Raw genomic sequence first — 16,415 nt, 5'->3', positions numbered from 1 at the left:
CCTTTGCGGCCTGGGGCTATTTAGCTTCTGGACCTCTGTTTCTCCAACTGTACAGTGGGCAATGTGGCCTCTGTCAGTTGGAGGCTGCGGGGAGGCAAGGAAGCGATATGTACATAAAGTCCTGTAGGCAGGTGCAAGGGAGGAGGTAGCAATGTGCTCTTACTGACTTGTAGAAACTCAGTTCTTAGCGGCCCACTTCTACACTTACTGTTTGGGCTGTGGGATTCCCAGCTTCACTTTACCGCCTGTCTAGTGTTTGGGGGCTACACATACCAGTTCCCTTTCCTTTGAGCCAATAGAGATTCCTACCAGGAGTATCCAGAAATTAAACCGGATTTCTCAGTGGCAGCCAGGAATGACGTAGAGGTTCTGTGGGTTTGGATTAACCACCTGCTCAGTGGCATGGGTAATGGAGAGCTGAGTTGGTTAAGACTGAACGGATGTCAAGGGAGGTCAGCCTGCTCCCCACCCCACCCAGCCTCTGCACTGACACCTCCTAACAGTTGAGGGATCCATGCTTAGAGAAGAGAGAACTCCCTCGGTTGGATTTCTGGTAGGATGTTCTACTTTTCTAACCCTTTTTTGACCTCTCTTACTCCCAACACAGGCAAGATCCTCATCATTGGAGGCAGCATTGCAAACTTCACCAATGTGGCTGCCACATTCAAGGTAACCAGCCACCGGGGACCGTGTAGTCTGGGGAATGTGGGTTTGGGAAAAGCCAGGAAGGGAGGTTTTGGCAAGCAAAGTTTGAGGCAGAAGCAGGTTTCCATGACTTACCCAGCTGAGTAGGGGCTCTTGTCCCGGGGGCCCTTGTTGGGGATGCAGAAGACGCTGGGATAGATTTGGGTCTTCTCCAAAAGGTCAGAATGAGGAAAATGGATCGATGATCTGAGCTCTTGCTCATCCAGCTGAGGCCTGTCAGCCCGGTCCCTGTGCACAGGTCAGGGGCGAGGGCACACAGTTCTGAGTGTGACTGCTAGTCAGAAAGGGCGACAAAGCTAACCTGGCTCGAGAGTCCTCAGGAGGCCATTTCTTGTTCTGTACTGTCTGACGCTCAGGGAATGTCCCTTCTGGTAGCGCATATTTGAGAATGATGGATAAATAAATGTCCACCTTGAAAGTCTGAGCTCTCATGAAGTGGGGGACCAGGCCTCGTCAGTCTTGCCAAAAACAGAGTCTCTCTAATGGGTCCTGATTCAACAGACCAATCTGAAACAGGTGAACCTTGGCAGTTTTAACTTTTGAGCAACCCTATGACAAAGGCAGCCCTGTCGATATGGATGGTTACTTCTGGAACAGCAACCAGGTGGCATGCCTTGGGGGACAGAAATTAGACTTCTGACTCAGGAGAGACCGCATTGGTGCACACCTGTTCATTCTCCCAAATTGTGTCCAGAGTTGATACCCATTGCAAGGGCTGTTCTCCAAAATCGCTGGAAGAAGCTTTAGTAGGACTTTGATATTTAAGTGGACTAGATCCTGATACTTCTGAGAACCCTTGCATAGGACCCTGGTCTAGATCCCCGCCACCTGCCCCGGCTGCAATAAGAGATAGCAAGAATGACTGGAGACGGCACCCTGTGCATTGAGGGGTGTGACTCCCAGGGACTCCAAACTGCTGCCCCAGCAACATCACAAGTGACTGCATATCACTTCGGTTGCTTGTGCGTAGTCCAGTCCACACGTGTGAAATTCTTGACTGCCGGGGCCTGCCATGTTTCTTCGTGAGAAGCAGTCCTTGTTAGGTACACCTGGGATGTTCGTTCATCGTGATTATAAATAATTGCCTTATTTTTAGGCACATGTCTGTCGTCCCTTCCTGCTTCCAGGGCATCGTGAGAGCAATTCGAGATTACCAGGGTCCCCTGAAGGAGCACGAGGTCACGATCTTTGTCCGAAGAGGCGGCCCCAACTATCAGGAAGGCTTGCGGGTGATGGGAGAAGTCGGTAAGATGGCGACCTTTTCTGTCCCCAGCGCTCTGTGCCGGGTCTTCGGACACTTGCTTCTGCTTCCAGTGTGTGCGCTCCTCTGATGCAGAGCTCGACCTGAACCTCACAATGGCTCAGAAAACATTTCCATTCAGCTGTTCATTTAACAAATATTTGCGGAACACCTGCTCTGTGTGGGCTGTGTGCCAAGCACTGGGGTTGCAGCTGTACATTTGACCGACAGCAATCCCTCGTGCTGTTAAAAACATTGACAGTAATGTCAGGTGGCGCTAGGTGACATGAAGGCAAACAAAGCTGAGTAAAGGATAGCTTGCGTGGGAGGGGACAGGGCCGGTTTTAATGGGGTGATCGGTGAAAGCCCCACCAAAACGGTGACATTTGAGCAGTGACCTGGAGGAGAGGAGAGAGCACTTAGCAGTGTCTGCAGAGAGAAGGCCAAGTTCCAAGGCCCTGAATGGGAGTGTGCTGCTGTGCAGGACCAGCAGGCAGGGCCGAGGGAGCGAGGGCAGGGTGTTGGCAGGTAAGGGTGGGAGGCAGTGGGAGCTATGTGGGACTGGTACAGGTACGGGGGAGCACTTGGCCGTGACCCTGGGCTGGCAGCCTCTGGAAGACTTTGAGGAGTGGCACAACTTGATTTTGGGTTAGAAGGGTTGTTTTGGCTGCTGGGTGGAGCTCGGGCTCAGGGGCAGGAGGGTGGAGACCACTTGGGCTGTGGGGGGAGAGATGGGGACGATCGGTTAATTGGTAGAACAATAGAGTAGAGTGCAGACCTCATTGCTAGGAGCACTTATGTGGGGAGCAGGGATTCACATGAAGCGTTGGAGGGGTGACAGACGTGTGCCATGCCCTTTGATTGGAGGGGCAAAATCTTGCCATCTTCCCATTTTTGCAAATCTGGTATCCGTGGCAAATAGGAACCTGCCTCAATCACCTGAAGGGGTGCCAGGTCCTCGTTTTCACCTACAGCTGAGTTCCTGCCATGGGCCCAGCCTTCGGGACAGCATGGTGAATGTTAGTCACGGTCTGGCCATTAAACTCACAGAACATTAAATAAGTAAACACTTACTAAGAGGTTGATCCCTCTCAGGGATGTGTACAGCGAAGTGGCAGGGGAGACGGAGGAGGAGGTGGCGAGTGACGAGAGAGCTCCACACAGAGGACCGAGGGGGGCTGGAGCCCCGAGGAAATGAGCCCAAGCCTCAGGCACAGAGGCCAGGCCGGGCGGAAGTTGAGGTCGAGGGATGGGAGGGCCAGGGTCTCGCTGCCCACAGCAGGACGGTGCTTGTGGCTGCACTTCAGGGTGTCGGTAAAGCCAGGTCTTGCTCTTATCAAAGCAGGTGCTCTTTGTGAAGATTTGTTTGGTGGTAAAAATATGACGGTTGGTCTATCCTGGATAATTGGCCTTGTGCAGAAGGCACTAGATGCCAGGCAGGGCCCCTTGCAGAGAAGTGTGGACATGGACACTTATTTGAAGACTTGAATGGTGGATTCTTTTCTTTCCTCACAGGGAAGACTACTGGGATCCCCATCCATGTCTTTGGGACTGAAACTCACATGACAGCCATTGTGGGCATGGCCCTAGGCCACCGGCCCATCCCCAACCAGCCACCCACAGCGGCCCACACTGCAAACTTCCTCCTTAATGCCAGTGGGAGTACCTCGGTAGGTGCCCCCTCTCCTCTGCCTTAAAACCTGCCTTGTCATCTTTGTTACCCTCTCCTACCTCCCTCCCATCCAGGACACAAGTGCCCCTCTTCTGTTCCTAGTTGTCTGTGGGCATTGGAGAAAGATGGGTTGGTTTCTAGATCTTTGCTGGCTTTTTTTCTGCCCAATCAAGGTAGTATAATGGAAAGCCTACCGGGTTTTATTAGTTTAGTTTAGTTTAGTTTCTTAAGTAAGCTCTTTACTCAACGTGGGACTTGAACTCACAACCCCGAGATCAAGAGTCTCATGCTCCACAGACTAAGCCAGCCAGATGCCCCAAGACCAGGGGTTTTTAAATCAGACTGGAGTTCAAATCCTGTTGAGAGAGAGACCTTGGCAGGTGTCTTACCCTCCAGAGCCTCAGTTTGCTTATCTGTGACATAGAACAATACTAATTCCTATCTCAAGAGGGTTGTTGTAGTAGTACTTTTGCAAGCACTTAGTAGAAGATAGTGCTGTACAGGATTCTTATTACCTGATTTCTTTGGGGCCTTAAGGCTCCAAAGCTCAAGGACTAATAGTTCTTTTTCCCAGTTGCTACCTGTGACTCTTATCTTGTCTCCTTGTCCCACCCCAGACTCCAGCCCCCAGTAGGACGGCATCTTTTTCTGAGTCCAGGGCTGATGAGGTGGCACCCGCAAAGAAGGCCAAGCCTGCCATGCCACAAGGTAAGTGGCAGCCAGCAGATTCAGGCACTGCCTGTCTGCCTGTCCTTTCTGGGCCCAGCTGGGGTGGGCCCTGCTGGGGTGCCGGAACATGGTTTGGGCTGTGCTGTAAGAGTGTGCATGGCACACGGGCCAAATGGACACAAGGACATGAAGAGTTGAACCTTCCTGAGCCTTTCTGTGGGCTCCCTATGCTGCACCTGGGTCACCTCGCTCCCCACTGTCTTCCCCTCTGTCCCCTTACTTCCGTGGGGGTGTGTGAGGTGGCGAAGGAGACAGGGTGACAGAAATACCTGGGGGTGGCAAGGCCTCCCAGACTCCACTTCTTTTTTTTCTTTCCTTTTTTTTTTTTTTTAATGTTTATTTATTTTTGAGAGAGAGAGAGAGAGACAGAACATGAGTGGGGTAGGAGAAGAGAGAGAGAGAGGGAGACACAGAATCCAAGGCAGGCTCCAGGCTCTGAGCTGTCAGCACAGAGCCTGACTCAGGGCTCAAACTCATGAACCGGGAGATCATGACCTGAGCCGAAGTTGGTCATTTAACTGACTAAGCCACCCAGGCGCCCCTCCCAGACTCCACTTCTAAGTGGAGAGCAGGAGCCTAGAGCTGGTCCAGCAGAGCAAGGGCCCTCACAGTGGTTCCTGCCCGCCCAACCTCTTGGGGCTCCTACAAAGACCCCCCTTCCTGTGAGCCCACCGTAAGAGCACACATCATTTACCAGCCCATCCGCAGTTTGCCTTCTGTGTCTGTCCGTCCTCTGGTTATCAGATGCGACCCCTGCCACCACCCAGCTCTTACAGCCAGTGTTAATTAATGCAGCCCCTTCCTGGTACAGGAAGTCTGCACTTGAGGCATTTTGGGAAATAGTTACACTGGCTCCAGGCACTCAAGATTGTACACTGTTTCCCCGCAGTCCCCAAACCAGCAGCTTTGTCCACAGAATGACAAGTCCAACCCTACGATAACCTGATCCTCTTACTGGGCTTCATGGGGACAAAACGGGATTGGCATTATAAGGGTGTGATGGGGCCAGCTGTCCCTCCACCAGGCCTGGGGGCTCTGGTGTTCAGCACACCTTCCAAGCCTTCTAGCTCCTCCTGCCCCCTCTCTGCCCCTTTGGCCCTTTGCTCTCTCTTGCTTCTGCTGTGCTGATCAGCACTCTCTCCTCTTCGGTCGGCTTCACTCCTGTCTATTGTGGAATAGACAAGACTTGGTGAGGGCGTCAGCCCTATGAGGCTTGTCCTTGGGATCCTTCCCTTTTCCCACCCTCTCCCTCTAAAGCCTCCAGCTACCAGCAGGTGACTCAGTTGCCTTGGTCATTTTCTTTGACAGATTCAGTCCCAAGTCCAAGATCCCTGCAAGGTAGGATGCCCCTGCCCCGCCCCAGCTCTGTGTGTGGCTTTGTTAGTGGGTTATAGTCTTAACTGTGTGCTTTGTTTCCCCCCCAAGTCCTAGTCCTTGCTCTCCCTCCCCTTCCCACCCCTGCTTAGTCACTCCCACCCCCACTCAGCACTCTCCTGGCCGGCTGTCTCTGGCTCTACACTCAGGACAGGACATGGCGTGGAGCGCAGGAGCAACAGCTGGGCCCAACGCCTTGGAGAGTAGGGGTGGCGCCTGCTGAGGAAGGAGGGGAGTCCTGGGAAGGAGGGAGCCATGGACACTGAAGTGGGGTGGAGGGTGGTGGCAGCACAGGCGCACGGAGGGCAGCCTCAGCTCTCCCGATTCCCATCTGGGTCTCATGGTCTCTTTTCCTGCCAAGCCTCACCCCTGCCCACTGCATCCCTGAGCTCTCAGTGCCAGCCATGGGTTTAAATTTCTCTGGGTTTTTGGGGAAGACAGGCTGGACAAGGGGAGATGTAGAAGCCTGGATGGATGTGCAGTAAATCTGTGGAGGGGATCTGGGTTTGGTCTGGTGAATGAGGTCACTGCTTACGAGGGACATTTTCAGTGCTCACTCACACGTTCACGCAAAGACACATTCACCTGTTGCCTAAAGTGAATGGATTCATTGCTTCAAAGTGTCAGGGCTTCTGCTTCTGCTTGACTTTTTGACTTCCACAGCTATGAGAGATTTTGCTCCAGGGGAGGGGGAAAAATTTCTGATGATGACCTTTGATACCTTGCTAAGGGGAGGGGAAGGGGCACCTAGGCTAGGGTCAGGTATCCCCCTGGAAAGGCCAGGAATGCAAACCTCTGACCATCTGCCTTTAATCCCTCTGGTTCCTGTCTCTGGCGAGATCCTTTATTACCTGAATGACCCAAGCACTGTGCCGAGAGAACAGGGGTCTACTCCAGTTCTGAGAGCTCTTCCACCCAAGGGGTGGGCTTATCTTATTGTTAGTTCCTGAGCCAGACTTCGGAGGGAGAGGAGGACAAATAGTGCAGCCAGCAGGGGCGTCTGGTGGGGGTGTTAGGCCTGCAGCAGGGGTTCTCTGAGGCCCTTGCTGCTGGTTAGCTGAGGATGACAGCCTTCTCTGTGCTCTAATTCTGCGCCTTTCACTCTGGAGGTACAGTTGGGCCTGTAGAGATTCCAGGCTTTGTCCCCTTTCTGTAGTCTTTTGGGTAGACAGATGTGTGTATATGTGCTTGCTGGCACTCTGACTTGGGTCTGTCTGGGCCCCCCTCCTGCGAGGGTGGGGAGGGGCCGGGCCACCCTGGTTTGTATCTCCCCTCCTCCTTTGCACAATTGAGCTGCACCTTAAATTAGTATATAATCTGGCTCTGATGCTAGATGACAGGATCTCTGTCACTTGGCATCTCCAAGCTTCCGGTTCCTGGGACTGGGAAGTGAGGGTACCGGATTAGGTGGCTTCCTTTGTTCTGTGATCCCGTGTCTTGTGAGAACCCAGATGGGTCTGGTGACAGTAAGTCCCACATATTTGGAACAGCAGGAGCCTTGTGCTATGGGAAGCTTACAGCTGGAAGGGAAGAAGCAAGCCTGTGTAGGGATGAGTACCCCACATGCCTTGGGAGAGTGATCTTAAATTTATTAAATCACATCTTGAGCCTGATTAGCAAAGCCCACACTAGACTAGTACACTAGGTTAATTAATACCAGATGGCCATGGAGCTCAGTGCATTGATTTCCCTGGGGGAGCTGAGAACCTCCCTGGGGGGCTACTTTCCTCCAGCAGGACTTGCAGAGAAGGGAGAGTCCGGTCACCTGCCTGCAGGGTGGTGAAGGAGCGTTTCCCTTCAAGGCATGGAAGCATTTCTGAGCCCTTCCCCCCCCCCCCTTCTTTTGCCTCTCCTTTATGCCCTGTGGGACCAGCCAGAGCATTGTTCTGATCAGGAAAGGGCCAGAGGGAGGAGGGCAGGAGGAACAGCACAGAGAATGTGGGGAGGTGCTGAGAGCCAGTGTGCTTAGGCCAGAACCTCAGGTAGAAATAGTAAGGCCATGGCCAGCCTCTACTTTGGACCTACACTGACCTAGAATCATGAGGATTCGGATCCTGACCCAAGCTGATTTATGTCCAGCTTTAGAGGTGGTGATTGTTGGGTTGTTTAAAATCCTGCAGGTACTAGAATTAGGAGAGCTTAGTTTTTTCTTGGTGGCTTTAAAAATAATTTATCAAGCCTTTGTTGGCATATAAGCAAAATGCTGATTATACTCTTTTCCTGTGAAGGTGAGCAGGTCCTGTAGGGATTCTCTGCCTGTGGACCTGTTCTCTGCATGGGAGTCCTTTCTGTGTTCGTTGCTAGCTCTTTACCAGCCAGGCAGGTCCTCTTAGCTCTCTTTGCTCTCTCTGCCCCCTCTTTCCAGAAAAAACAAGGCACCTCTTCCCCAAGTTCTCAGAACCCCATCCTCTTGACGTTGCTCTGCGGTGGTGATGAGCCCCCCTCCCTGGACTGGGCATGGAGGGGTGTGGCAGCCCCTGAGGGCCCCCCCGGGGGTGTGTGTTCTGGGTGCACTCGCTGTGTCTTTGCCCACCAGGAAAGAGTGCCACCCTCTTCAGCCGCCACACAAAGGCCATCGTGTGGGGCATGCAGACCCGGGCTGTACAGGGCATGCTGGACTTTGACTACGTCTGCTCCCGAGATGAGCCCTCCGTGGCCGCCATGGTGTACCCTTTCACGTGAGTCCCACCAGAGCGGGAAACTAGAGATGGCTGCCAAGTGGGATTTCCTCATCTCATCCCCCTCACTAAGAGCTGGGGGGAGCCAGCAAGATTATCCGCTTGGCTGGGGAAGCACCTGCCATCCCAGACTGGGGCGATCCATATTCCTGGGGGATCTTTTCCCCAGAGTTTGGAACTCTTTGAGGACAGAGTCCCTGTCTTTCCACCTTCTAGATGAAGCTCCTCCCTTGGCTCCGCCCTCCCCAGCCCCGACAGTTTTGGGCTGTCCTGACCCCTCCTCCTTCTCTCTCACAGCGGGGACCACAAGCAGAAGTTTTACTGGGGTCACAAGGAGATCCTGATCCCTGTCTTCAAGAACATGGCTGATGCCATGAAGAAGCACCCAGAAGTAGACGTGCTGATCAACTTTGCCTCTCTCCGCTCAGCCTATGACAGTACCATCGAGACCATGAACTACTCACAGGTAGATCACTGGGTCCTGGGGTGGGGAAGCAGGGAAAGCCCTTGAGTGGTGTCAGCCAGCACCGCCACCTGGGCTAAAGGGCTTGGCACTCGGGACTGGCTGGCGATCGAAAGTGGTTGGATACTCTTGATCTTCGGAAGGTAGGGTTAGGGAGGTAGGGTGGTAACTGAGGGCGGGCAAGCCAGACAGGGCTGCTTACCTGGGCTAACAAAGAGTCCGTTCAGGATCATCTACCTCTGCCAGAACCTCCTTGTGCTGCTAGGACTGGCTCTAAGAATAGAATCAAAAGCAATTTCTTATGAAGTCATTACATATTTATTACAAAGAAAACTTAAATACTGTTAAATAAAAAGAAGAACATAAATGCTTCAGTTAAGTAAGTCCTATTTCTCAGAAACACGGTTGCCAGCGTTTGAGTGTATCCTTATCCTTATCGGTACCTTTTTCTGGATTTGAACAGGTGGAATAATACTGCATGTAACTATTTTGTAATCCATTGTTTTCAGTTACTTTTTCTACATCAATGAATATTTATTGGCAACATCGGTTTTGCTTTTTCAGGTCTTATGGTGAGCATCTTAGATGAACATTTGCATATATCCTTAATTATTTCCCCAGCATAAATGTCTAAACCAGTCAGACTGTTGCATCAGAATGTACAGATTTGAAAGCCTTTGTTTGATCCATCCTGCCCAGGTGCCCTCCGGAAAAATTGTATGGACATAATCTCCATCACTAGTCCAAGAATGCCTGCTTCCCTGTACCCTTGGCCAACACTTGAATGTTTGCGTTATAAAAACACATATTTGACGAGTGATAGGCATTCTACTTAACTTGTGTATCTTTGATCATTAACTAAGATGAACTTTCAAAAACATTTATTGACCATTTATATTTTACAAGTTGCTCTCCCTTCCTTTTTTTCTGTTGAGGTATTTGTCATTTTTGTTACTGATGTGTACGAGCCTTTATATTTTTTTTAACATTTTTTTTAACGTTTATTTTTGAGAGAGAGAGACAGAGCACAAGCGGGGAGGGGCAGAGAGAGAGGGAGACACAGAATCTGAAGCAGACTCCAAGTTCTGAGCTGTCAGCACAGAGCCCGATGCAGGGCTTGAACTCACGAACTGTGAGATGGTGACCTGCCAAAGTCAGATGTTCAACTTACTGAGCCACCCAGGTCCCTCTGTACGAGCCTTTATAGATTAAGATATTGATTCTTCTGTTCAAAATTATTGTCTGATCCCAGACTGGCCTAGTTCAGCTTGTGATTGGAGAATGTAAACTTTTGTTCCCATCTCAGTGAAACAAAAACAAAAACTCACCTGCTGAAAATGAATTTTTTTATTCTTGAGCAAAGGTTAACAGACTATAGCCTAAGGGTCAAACTTAGCTCTCTGTTTTTATAAATAAACTTTTATTGGAACACAGCCATATTCATTCATATACATGTTGTCCATGAGTGCCTTCATGCTACACAGGCAAAGTTTAGTAGTTACTGCAGAGACCATATGACCGACAAAGCCAGAAAAAGTTTGCTGGCTCTGAGAGCCAGATAGAGATGGTTCCTGATCTTTCCTGCCCAACCCTCCTCCCCACCCCCTCACCCCTACCCATTCTGGCTTTCTCCCCCAGCCCAGTCTCTGGTCTGTGTGTGGAAGCAGCTCGTGTCCCGTGCTGGCCCTGGGACATAGAGTCGGAGACTCAGAGGGTACAGCGGAGAAAGCCGTAGATACTTGCTTTATGAGCAGGCATCAGGACAGGTGGGGGGGACAGGTGGGTCTGAGTCTTGAGGGTTTTTGGATGGGAGAGAATGTAGCCACTTTGATGGTCATGGGTTTTCAGAAACATTTGTTCCTGCTCGGGTTACTGAATTACTGTGGTGTTAACCAATGGAGATTGGTTTCGGGTATCTATGCCCCTCGCCTCTCCTTTTGGAAGAGGATTGGAGTGATGAGGCTAGGAACAGAGGTCTGTGGGAGGAAGGGGTGCATACTGTTAACATTACTTTGTTCTTAGAGCCTGGAAGGGGGCATGGAAGGTTGGTCCTGTATAGGTTGCTGCCTCGTCGCTTCATCTGAGGCACAGAGTTAACAGGAAGGGACTGTTCTTTAGATCCGGACCATTGCCATCATAGCTGAAGGCATCCCTGAGGCCCTCACAAGGAAGCTGATCAAGAAGGCAGACCAGAAGGGAGTGACCATCATTGGACCTGCCACTGTGAGTGTCCTTTTCCAGAAACCCTTTTCTTTCTTTCTTTCTTTTTTTTTTTAATGTTTATTTATTTTTGAGAGAGAGACAGCGTGTGCGTGGGGGAGGAGCAGGGAGAGAGGGAGACCCGGAATCTGAAGCAGGCTCCAGGCTCCCAGCTGTCAGCACAGAGCCCGACTCGGGGCTCGAACTCAGGAACTGTGAGAGCATGACCTGAGCCGAAGTCAGATACTTAACTGACTAAGCCACCCAGTTGCCCCAAGCCTTTTAAGTTCAAGGCTATCTTATAAAGTTCTGGGCCCACAGAAAACTAAGTTGTTGACTCTTCTGTTTCCCTGTTAGGTTGAAAAGATTCAGAGAGTACCTATTGAAAGTGCATATCTACTTTAACGGGCCATATCTACTCTCTGCAGGCCATGTCACTTTTATAGTTTTAAGGGGCTAACTGGGAGATTTTCTCTGTCCACCTCCATACAACCATAGCATAATCTTTATTACTTTAATTATAAACCAAAGGAAAATCTACCTAGTGGTTTTATTTGCCCAAAGGTCTTCAACATAGAAAGAAACTGCTCTGTGATTATTTTGTTGTTGTTTTTACTTAGTGGTTGAGTTAAAATTTTGTCCGAAGCTAAGATCTTTTAGTTAAGCAAGGGGCCTTTCATCTCAGAGGCAAGGGTGATTTTGAGCAGAGGCATACACCTGTGTTTCACACTTTAATGGGTGCTGTCACCCTTTTAGAGCCAAGGTGACTTAACCCTGAGTATACATATCTGAACGTGCAGTAGTAGTGAGCCGTGTTTTACAAGTAAGGTTCTCTTTTTTTCCGCATAATGTCTCTCACGGGAGAGATGAGATTCTTAAGCCAGAAACTCAGTGTGTAGGTGTTAACTCTCTTGGAACATTTTCTCCCCGTCCTGACCAGAGGGGGTTGAGCAGGTAGTATTGGGCTTTGGGATTCTCCTGAGCTCTGTGGGGAGCTTACCTTTCCTCCCTGACTGCTGTTTCTGCCCTTGCAGGTTGGAGGCATCAAGCCTGGGTGCTTTAAGATTGGGAATACAGGTGGGATGCTGGACAACATCCTGGCCTCCAAGCTGTACCGCCCTGGCAGTGTGGCCTACGTCTCACGTTCTGGGGGCATGTCCAACGAGCTCAACAATATCATCTCTCGGACCACTGATGGCGTCTATGAGGGTGTGGCCATTGGCGGGGACAGGTGATCAGCTGGGCCAAGGCGGGCCTCTTACACTTGGGAGGGGCAGGCTGGGAGAGGGGAGCGGGATCCTCCAATCTCTGCTTGCTACCACTGAGTTAAGTCCATAAAACGGGCCATCTCTACCCTGTCTCAGGTCTGACATGGGCATAATATCAGAAGAAAACAGGAAAAGGTGTTTTTCAAAGGTATTTGGGCTTTGGGGGTAATTCTGTACGCTGTCTCTGTGTTGTGGCCATAGGGAGGCAGCAGAGTGCAGGGGTTGGCAGGACCAATTCTGAAATCAGACCATGGGGTTCGAGTCCCAGTTGCTCTGTTTACCAGGGAGGCGTTCGGGACAGGTCCCTTACCTTCCCTGGAGCTCTAGCATCCTTACAGATCACATGGGTAAAACAATAGCACCCACCTCATGGAGTCGTTGGGAGGATTTAGTGAGGTGTTTCTAGAAGGTAGCCTGGCACTTAGCAAGTACTCAGCAGGTGTTAACTGTAGTTGGTAATACTGAAAGGAAGAACTGTTTCTTTACTGTCTACCATGACCACACTCACACTTCTGGCTACCAAATGTCGGGATTTTTTTCCCCCATACCAAGCAGTTCTCCAGTTCTCTGCAGATACCAGCTGGGTGTTCTACAGTTCATTTCAGTTTTGACAGTATCTACTTGGAGTCAGCACCAGATCCCACAGGTGAAGGGCCCAGTCCCACAAGACTGCCCCCACTTCAGATGCCAATCATTAGTCTGGGCTTCCGGTACTCCTGAGCAACCGGCTATACACTGGGGGTCCCTGCGCCCCACTTCTTGGGTTGGTAATTTGCTAGAATGGATTGTAGAACCCAGGAACAATCAGATAAAAGAAATGCATAGGGCAAATTATAGGGGGCAGTACATGGAGCCTCTATGTCCTTTCTGGGCATGCCACCCTCCCAGCACCTTGGTGTATTCCCCAACCCACAAGCTTTCCAAACCCCTTTCTTTTTTTTTTTTTTTTTTAATTTTTTTTTTCAATGTTTATTTATTTTTGGGACAGAGAGAGACAGAGCATGAACGGGGGAGGGGCAGAGAGAGAGGGAGACACAGAATCGGAAACAGGCTCCAGGCTCTGAGCCATCAGCCCAGAGCCTGATGCGGGGCTCGAACTCCCGGACCGCGAGATCATGACCTGGCTGAAGTCGGACGCTTAACCGACTGCGCCACCCAGGCGCCCCTCAAATCCCTTTCTTTAGGGATTTTTATGGAGACTTCATCATGTAGGTATGATTGTGATTATTAATTCAATCTCTAGCCCTTCTCCCTTCCCCATGGAGTGGTGAGTAGGGCTGAAAATTCCAGGACTCTGATCATGTCTTGGTCTTCTAAAAAAATTTTTTTAATGTTTATTCATTTTTGAGAGAGAGATAGAATGGGCAAGGAGCAGAGAGAGAGAGAGGGAGAGAGAGAATCTGAAGCAGGCTGCAGGCTCTAAGCTGTCAGCATGGAGCCTGATGCGGGGCTCAAACCCACGAACCATGAGATCATGACCTGAGCCAAAATTAGACGCTTAAGCGACTAAGCCATCCAGGTGCCCCATGACTTCAAGGTCTTCTAGAGACCAGCCCCCATCCAGGAACTATGCAGGCATCCACCAAGTTGCCTTGTGAGAACAAGACACTCCTGTCACCCGGGAAATTCCAACAGACTCAGGAGCTCTCTGTAGCACCCCTGTCACTCAGAAGATTACAAGGGTTTTAGGAGCTCTGCATCAAGAGCTGGGGCCAGAGACCCAGTAGATATTTCTTATTTCACAAATAGCATACTCATTGTATTTGCCGGTGGGAACAGTAATAGTAATTAGTAGGTCATCAATAGGGTACTATTTTGGAGTAATGCCTAGTACTTAATACCATAACATGCATTAGCCATTGCTTTTTTTTTTTTTTTTTTAATGTTTATTTTATTTTTGAGAGAGTATGAGTGAGGGAGGGACAGAGAGAGAGGGAGACAGAGAATCCCAAGCAGGCTTCACGCTGTCAATGCAGAACCCGACTTGGGGCTTGAACTCAATGAACCTGTGAGATCATGATTTGAGCCAAGATACAGAGTCAGACACGTAACCACCTGAGCCACCCAAGTGCCCCAGCCATTGCTATTCATTATTACTGCTGCTGCTGTTTGCCTCAACCAGACGCTGTTGGGAGAGCCTGTTACCTTGTTCATCTCCTGGCTCTCCCCTGTCATGTCAGATGGACTTCCCGAGTGAGGAAGGTCTCTTGCCCAAGTCTTGGGGGCTATGGCCTGTGGGACTCTCATCGCTGGTGCTCCCTGACAACGGGCTCCGGCTCAAATAAGTCTGGGCAGTTTCACTGTCCTCTTGGGATTTAAAATGCTCTTGAAGATCTGTAGAGAAGCATCCTTTGCCTTAAACAGTCCTTTTGTAAACTCCTAAGACAGGAGAAAAAAAAATACAGGTGACCCTCGAACAACATGGGTTTGAACTGCACGGGTCCACTTATAATATACAGATTTTTGAAAATATAGTACAGCACTCCACATGTATTTTCTCATGGTTTTGTTAATAACATTCTCTTTTCTCTAGCTTACTTTAGTGTAAGAATACAGTATATAATGCATAAACATACAAGATGTGTGTTAATTGACTGTTTTTGTTATCAGTAAGGCTTCTGGTTAAGAATAGGCTATTAGGGAGGTGCCTGGAGGGCTTGGTCGGTTAAACGCCCGACTCTCAGTTTCAGCTCAGGTCATGACTCACAGTTTGGTGAGTTCGAACCCTGCATTGGGCTCTGTGCTGACAGTGCGGAGGCTGCTTGAGATTCTCTCTCTCTCTCTCTCTCTCTCTCTCTCTCTCTTTCTCTTTCTCTCTCTCTCTCTCCCCCTGTCTCTTTCTCTGCCCCTCCCTTACTCATGCTGTCTCTGCCTCTCTTAAATAAAGAAACTTAAAAAAAAAATCTTTAAGAACAGGCTATTAGGGGGCTCCTGGGTGGCTCAGTCAGTTAAGCATCTGACTTTGGCTCAGGTCATGATCTCATAGTTCATGGGTTCGGGCCTGGTGTTGGGCTCTGTGCTGACAGCTCAGAGCCTGGAGCCTGCTTCAGATTCCGTGTCTCTCTCTCTTTCTGCCCCTCCCCTGCTCGCTCTCTGTCTCTCTCTCAAAAATAAATATTAAAAAAAAAAAAAAAAGAATAGGCTATTAGTAGTTAAGTTTTTGGGGAGTCAGAAGTTATAGTTTGATTTTCAACTGCATGTGGTGGAGGGTTAGCGTTCCTAACGCCCACATTGCTCAAGGGTCAACTATGTATATGGACCTATATATAGACCTAGCAATAGCCTGCCTATCCTGGGACATCAGGTGGCACACTGTATTATCTATTACTGTGTTCGAAGAAAATCATGCAAACCAAGTGACTTCAAACTATAGTAAAACACTCGTGGGACACCTGGGAGGCTCAATCAGTCGAGTGTCCGACTCTTGGTCTCAGCTCAGGTCATGATTCCAGGGTCATGGGATCAAGCCCCTCTCTCTCTCTAGAATAAAGGTTTGAAACAACAAGAAAACCCCACATTTGTCCTTATAGTTTCCGTGGGTCAGGATTCAGGGCAGCTCAAGTGGGCATTTCTGGCTTGGGGGAGGGGTGGGTTGCAGTGACGTGTGAGGTGTCAGCGATGCTGACAGCGGGCCCGAGGTGGACGTCGCTCATCCACAGGGCTGGCAAGGTGGTTCTTCTCTGTGGGTTTCTCCACAGGCTGCTTAATGTCCTCAGGACATAATGGCCAGCATCCCCCAGAGTGAGCAATTCAAGACAGAGTGCCAGACAAGCTAGTCTTTATAACCGTGCCATGGAAGTCACTGTCCTAGAATCGCTTCTGCCACATTTTGTTTATTAGAAGCTAATCATTAAGTCTGACCTGTATTCAAGAGAAGCATGAGGTACTACCTTCTTAAAAGAATTTGCAGCCATATTTTATTTAGTTATTATTTTAGAGAGAACATGCGAGCAGGAGGGAGGAGCAGAGAGGGAGAGGGAAAGAAAGAGAATCTGAAGCAGTCTTCACGCTTAGCTCGGATCCTGACGTGGGGCTCGATCCCATGACCCTGGGATCATGACCTGAGCTGAAATCAAGAGTCAGACGC

General features: G+C 49.9%; 1 protein-coding gene across 3 annotated transcripts in view; it reads left to right on the top strand.

Moving 5' to 3' along the window:
• Positions 1 to 16,415, top strand: part of ACLY (ATP citrate lyase) — a 48,573-nt gene that overhangs the window by 16,835 nt on the left and 15,323 nt on the right. For 2 of the 3 annotated variants that reach the window (XM_027048907.2, XM_027048905.2), the window contains exons 10-18: positions 608 to 669; positions 1,833 to 1,950; positions 3,461 to 3,615; positions 4,235 to 4,325; positions 5,655 to 5,684; positions 8,257 to 8,398; positions 8,696 to 8,864; positions 10,980 to 11,084; positions 12,095 to 12,291. In XM_027048907.2, the coding sequence (XP_026904708.1) occupies positions 608 to 669; positions 1,833 to 1,950; positions 3,461 to 3,615; positions 4,235 to 4,325; positions 5,655 to 5,684; positions 8,257 to 8,398; positions 8,696 to 8,864; positions 10,980 to 11,084; positions 12,095 to 12,291 (1,069 nt within the window). The remainder of the gene's footprint in view (positions 1 to 607; positions 670 to 1,832; positions 1,951 to 3,460; positions 3,616 to 4,234; positions 4,326 to 5,654; positions 5,685 to 8,256; positions 8,399 to 8,695; positions 8,865 to 10,979; positions 11,085 to 12,094; positions 12,292 to 16,415) is intronic. The other variant, XM_027048906.2, reaches the window with a different exon arrangement.

This window comes from Acinonyx jubatus, chromosome E1 (assembly GCF_027475565.1).
Source record: "Acinonyx jubatus isolate Ajub_Pintada_27869175 chromosome E1, VMU_Ajub_asm_v1.0, whole genome shotgun sequence".
Classification (NCBI taxonomy): Eukaryota; Metazoa; Chordata; class Mammalia; order Carnivora; family Felidae; genus Acinonyx; species Acinonyx jubatus.
The sequence above is the reverse complement of the archived record's forward strand: the minus strand, read 5'-3'. Positions and strand labels throughout refer to the sequence as shown.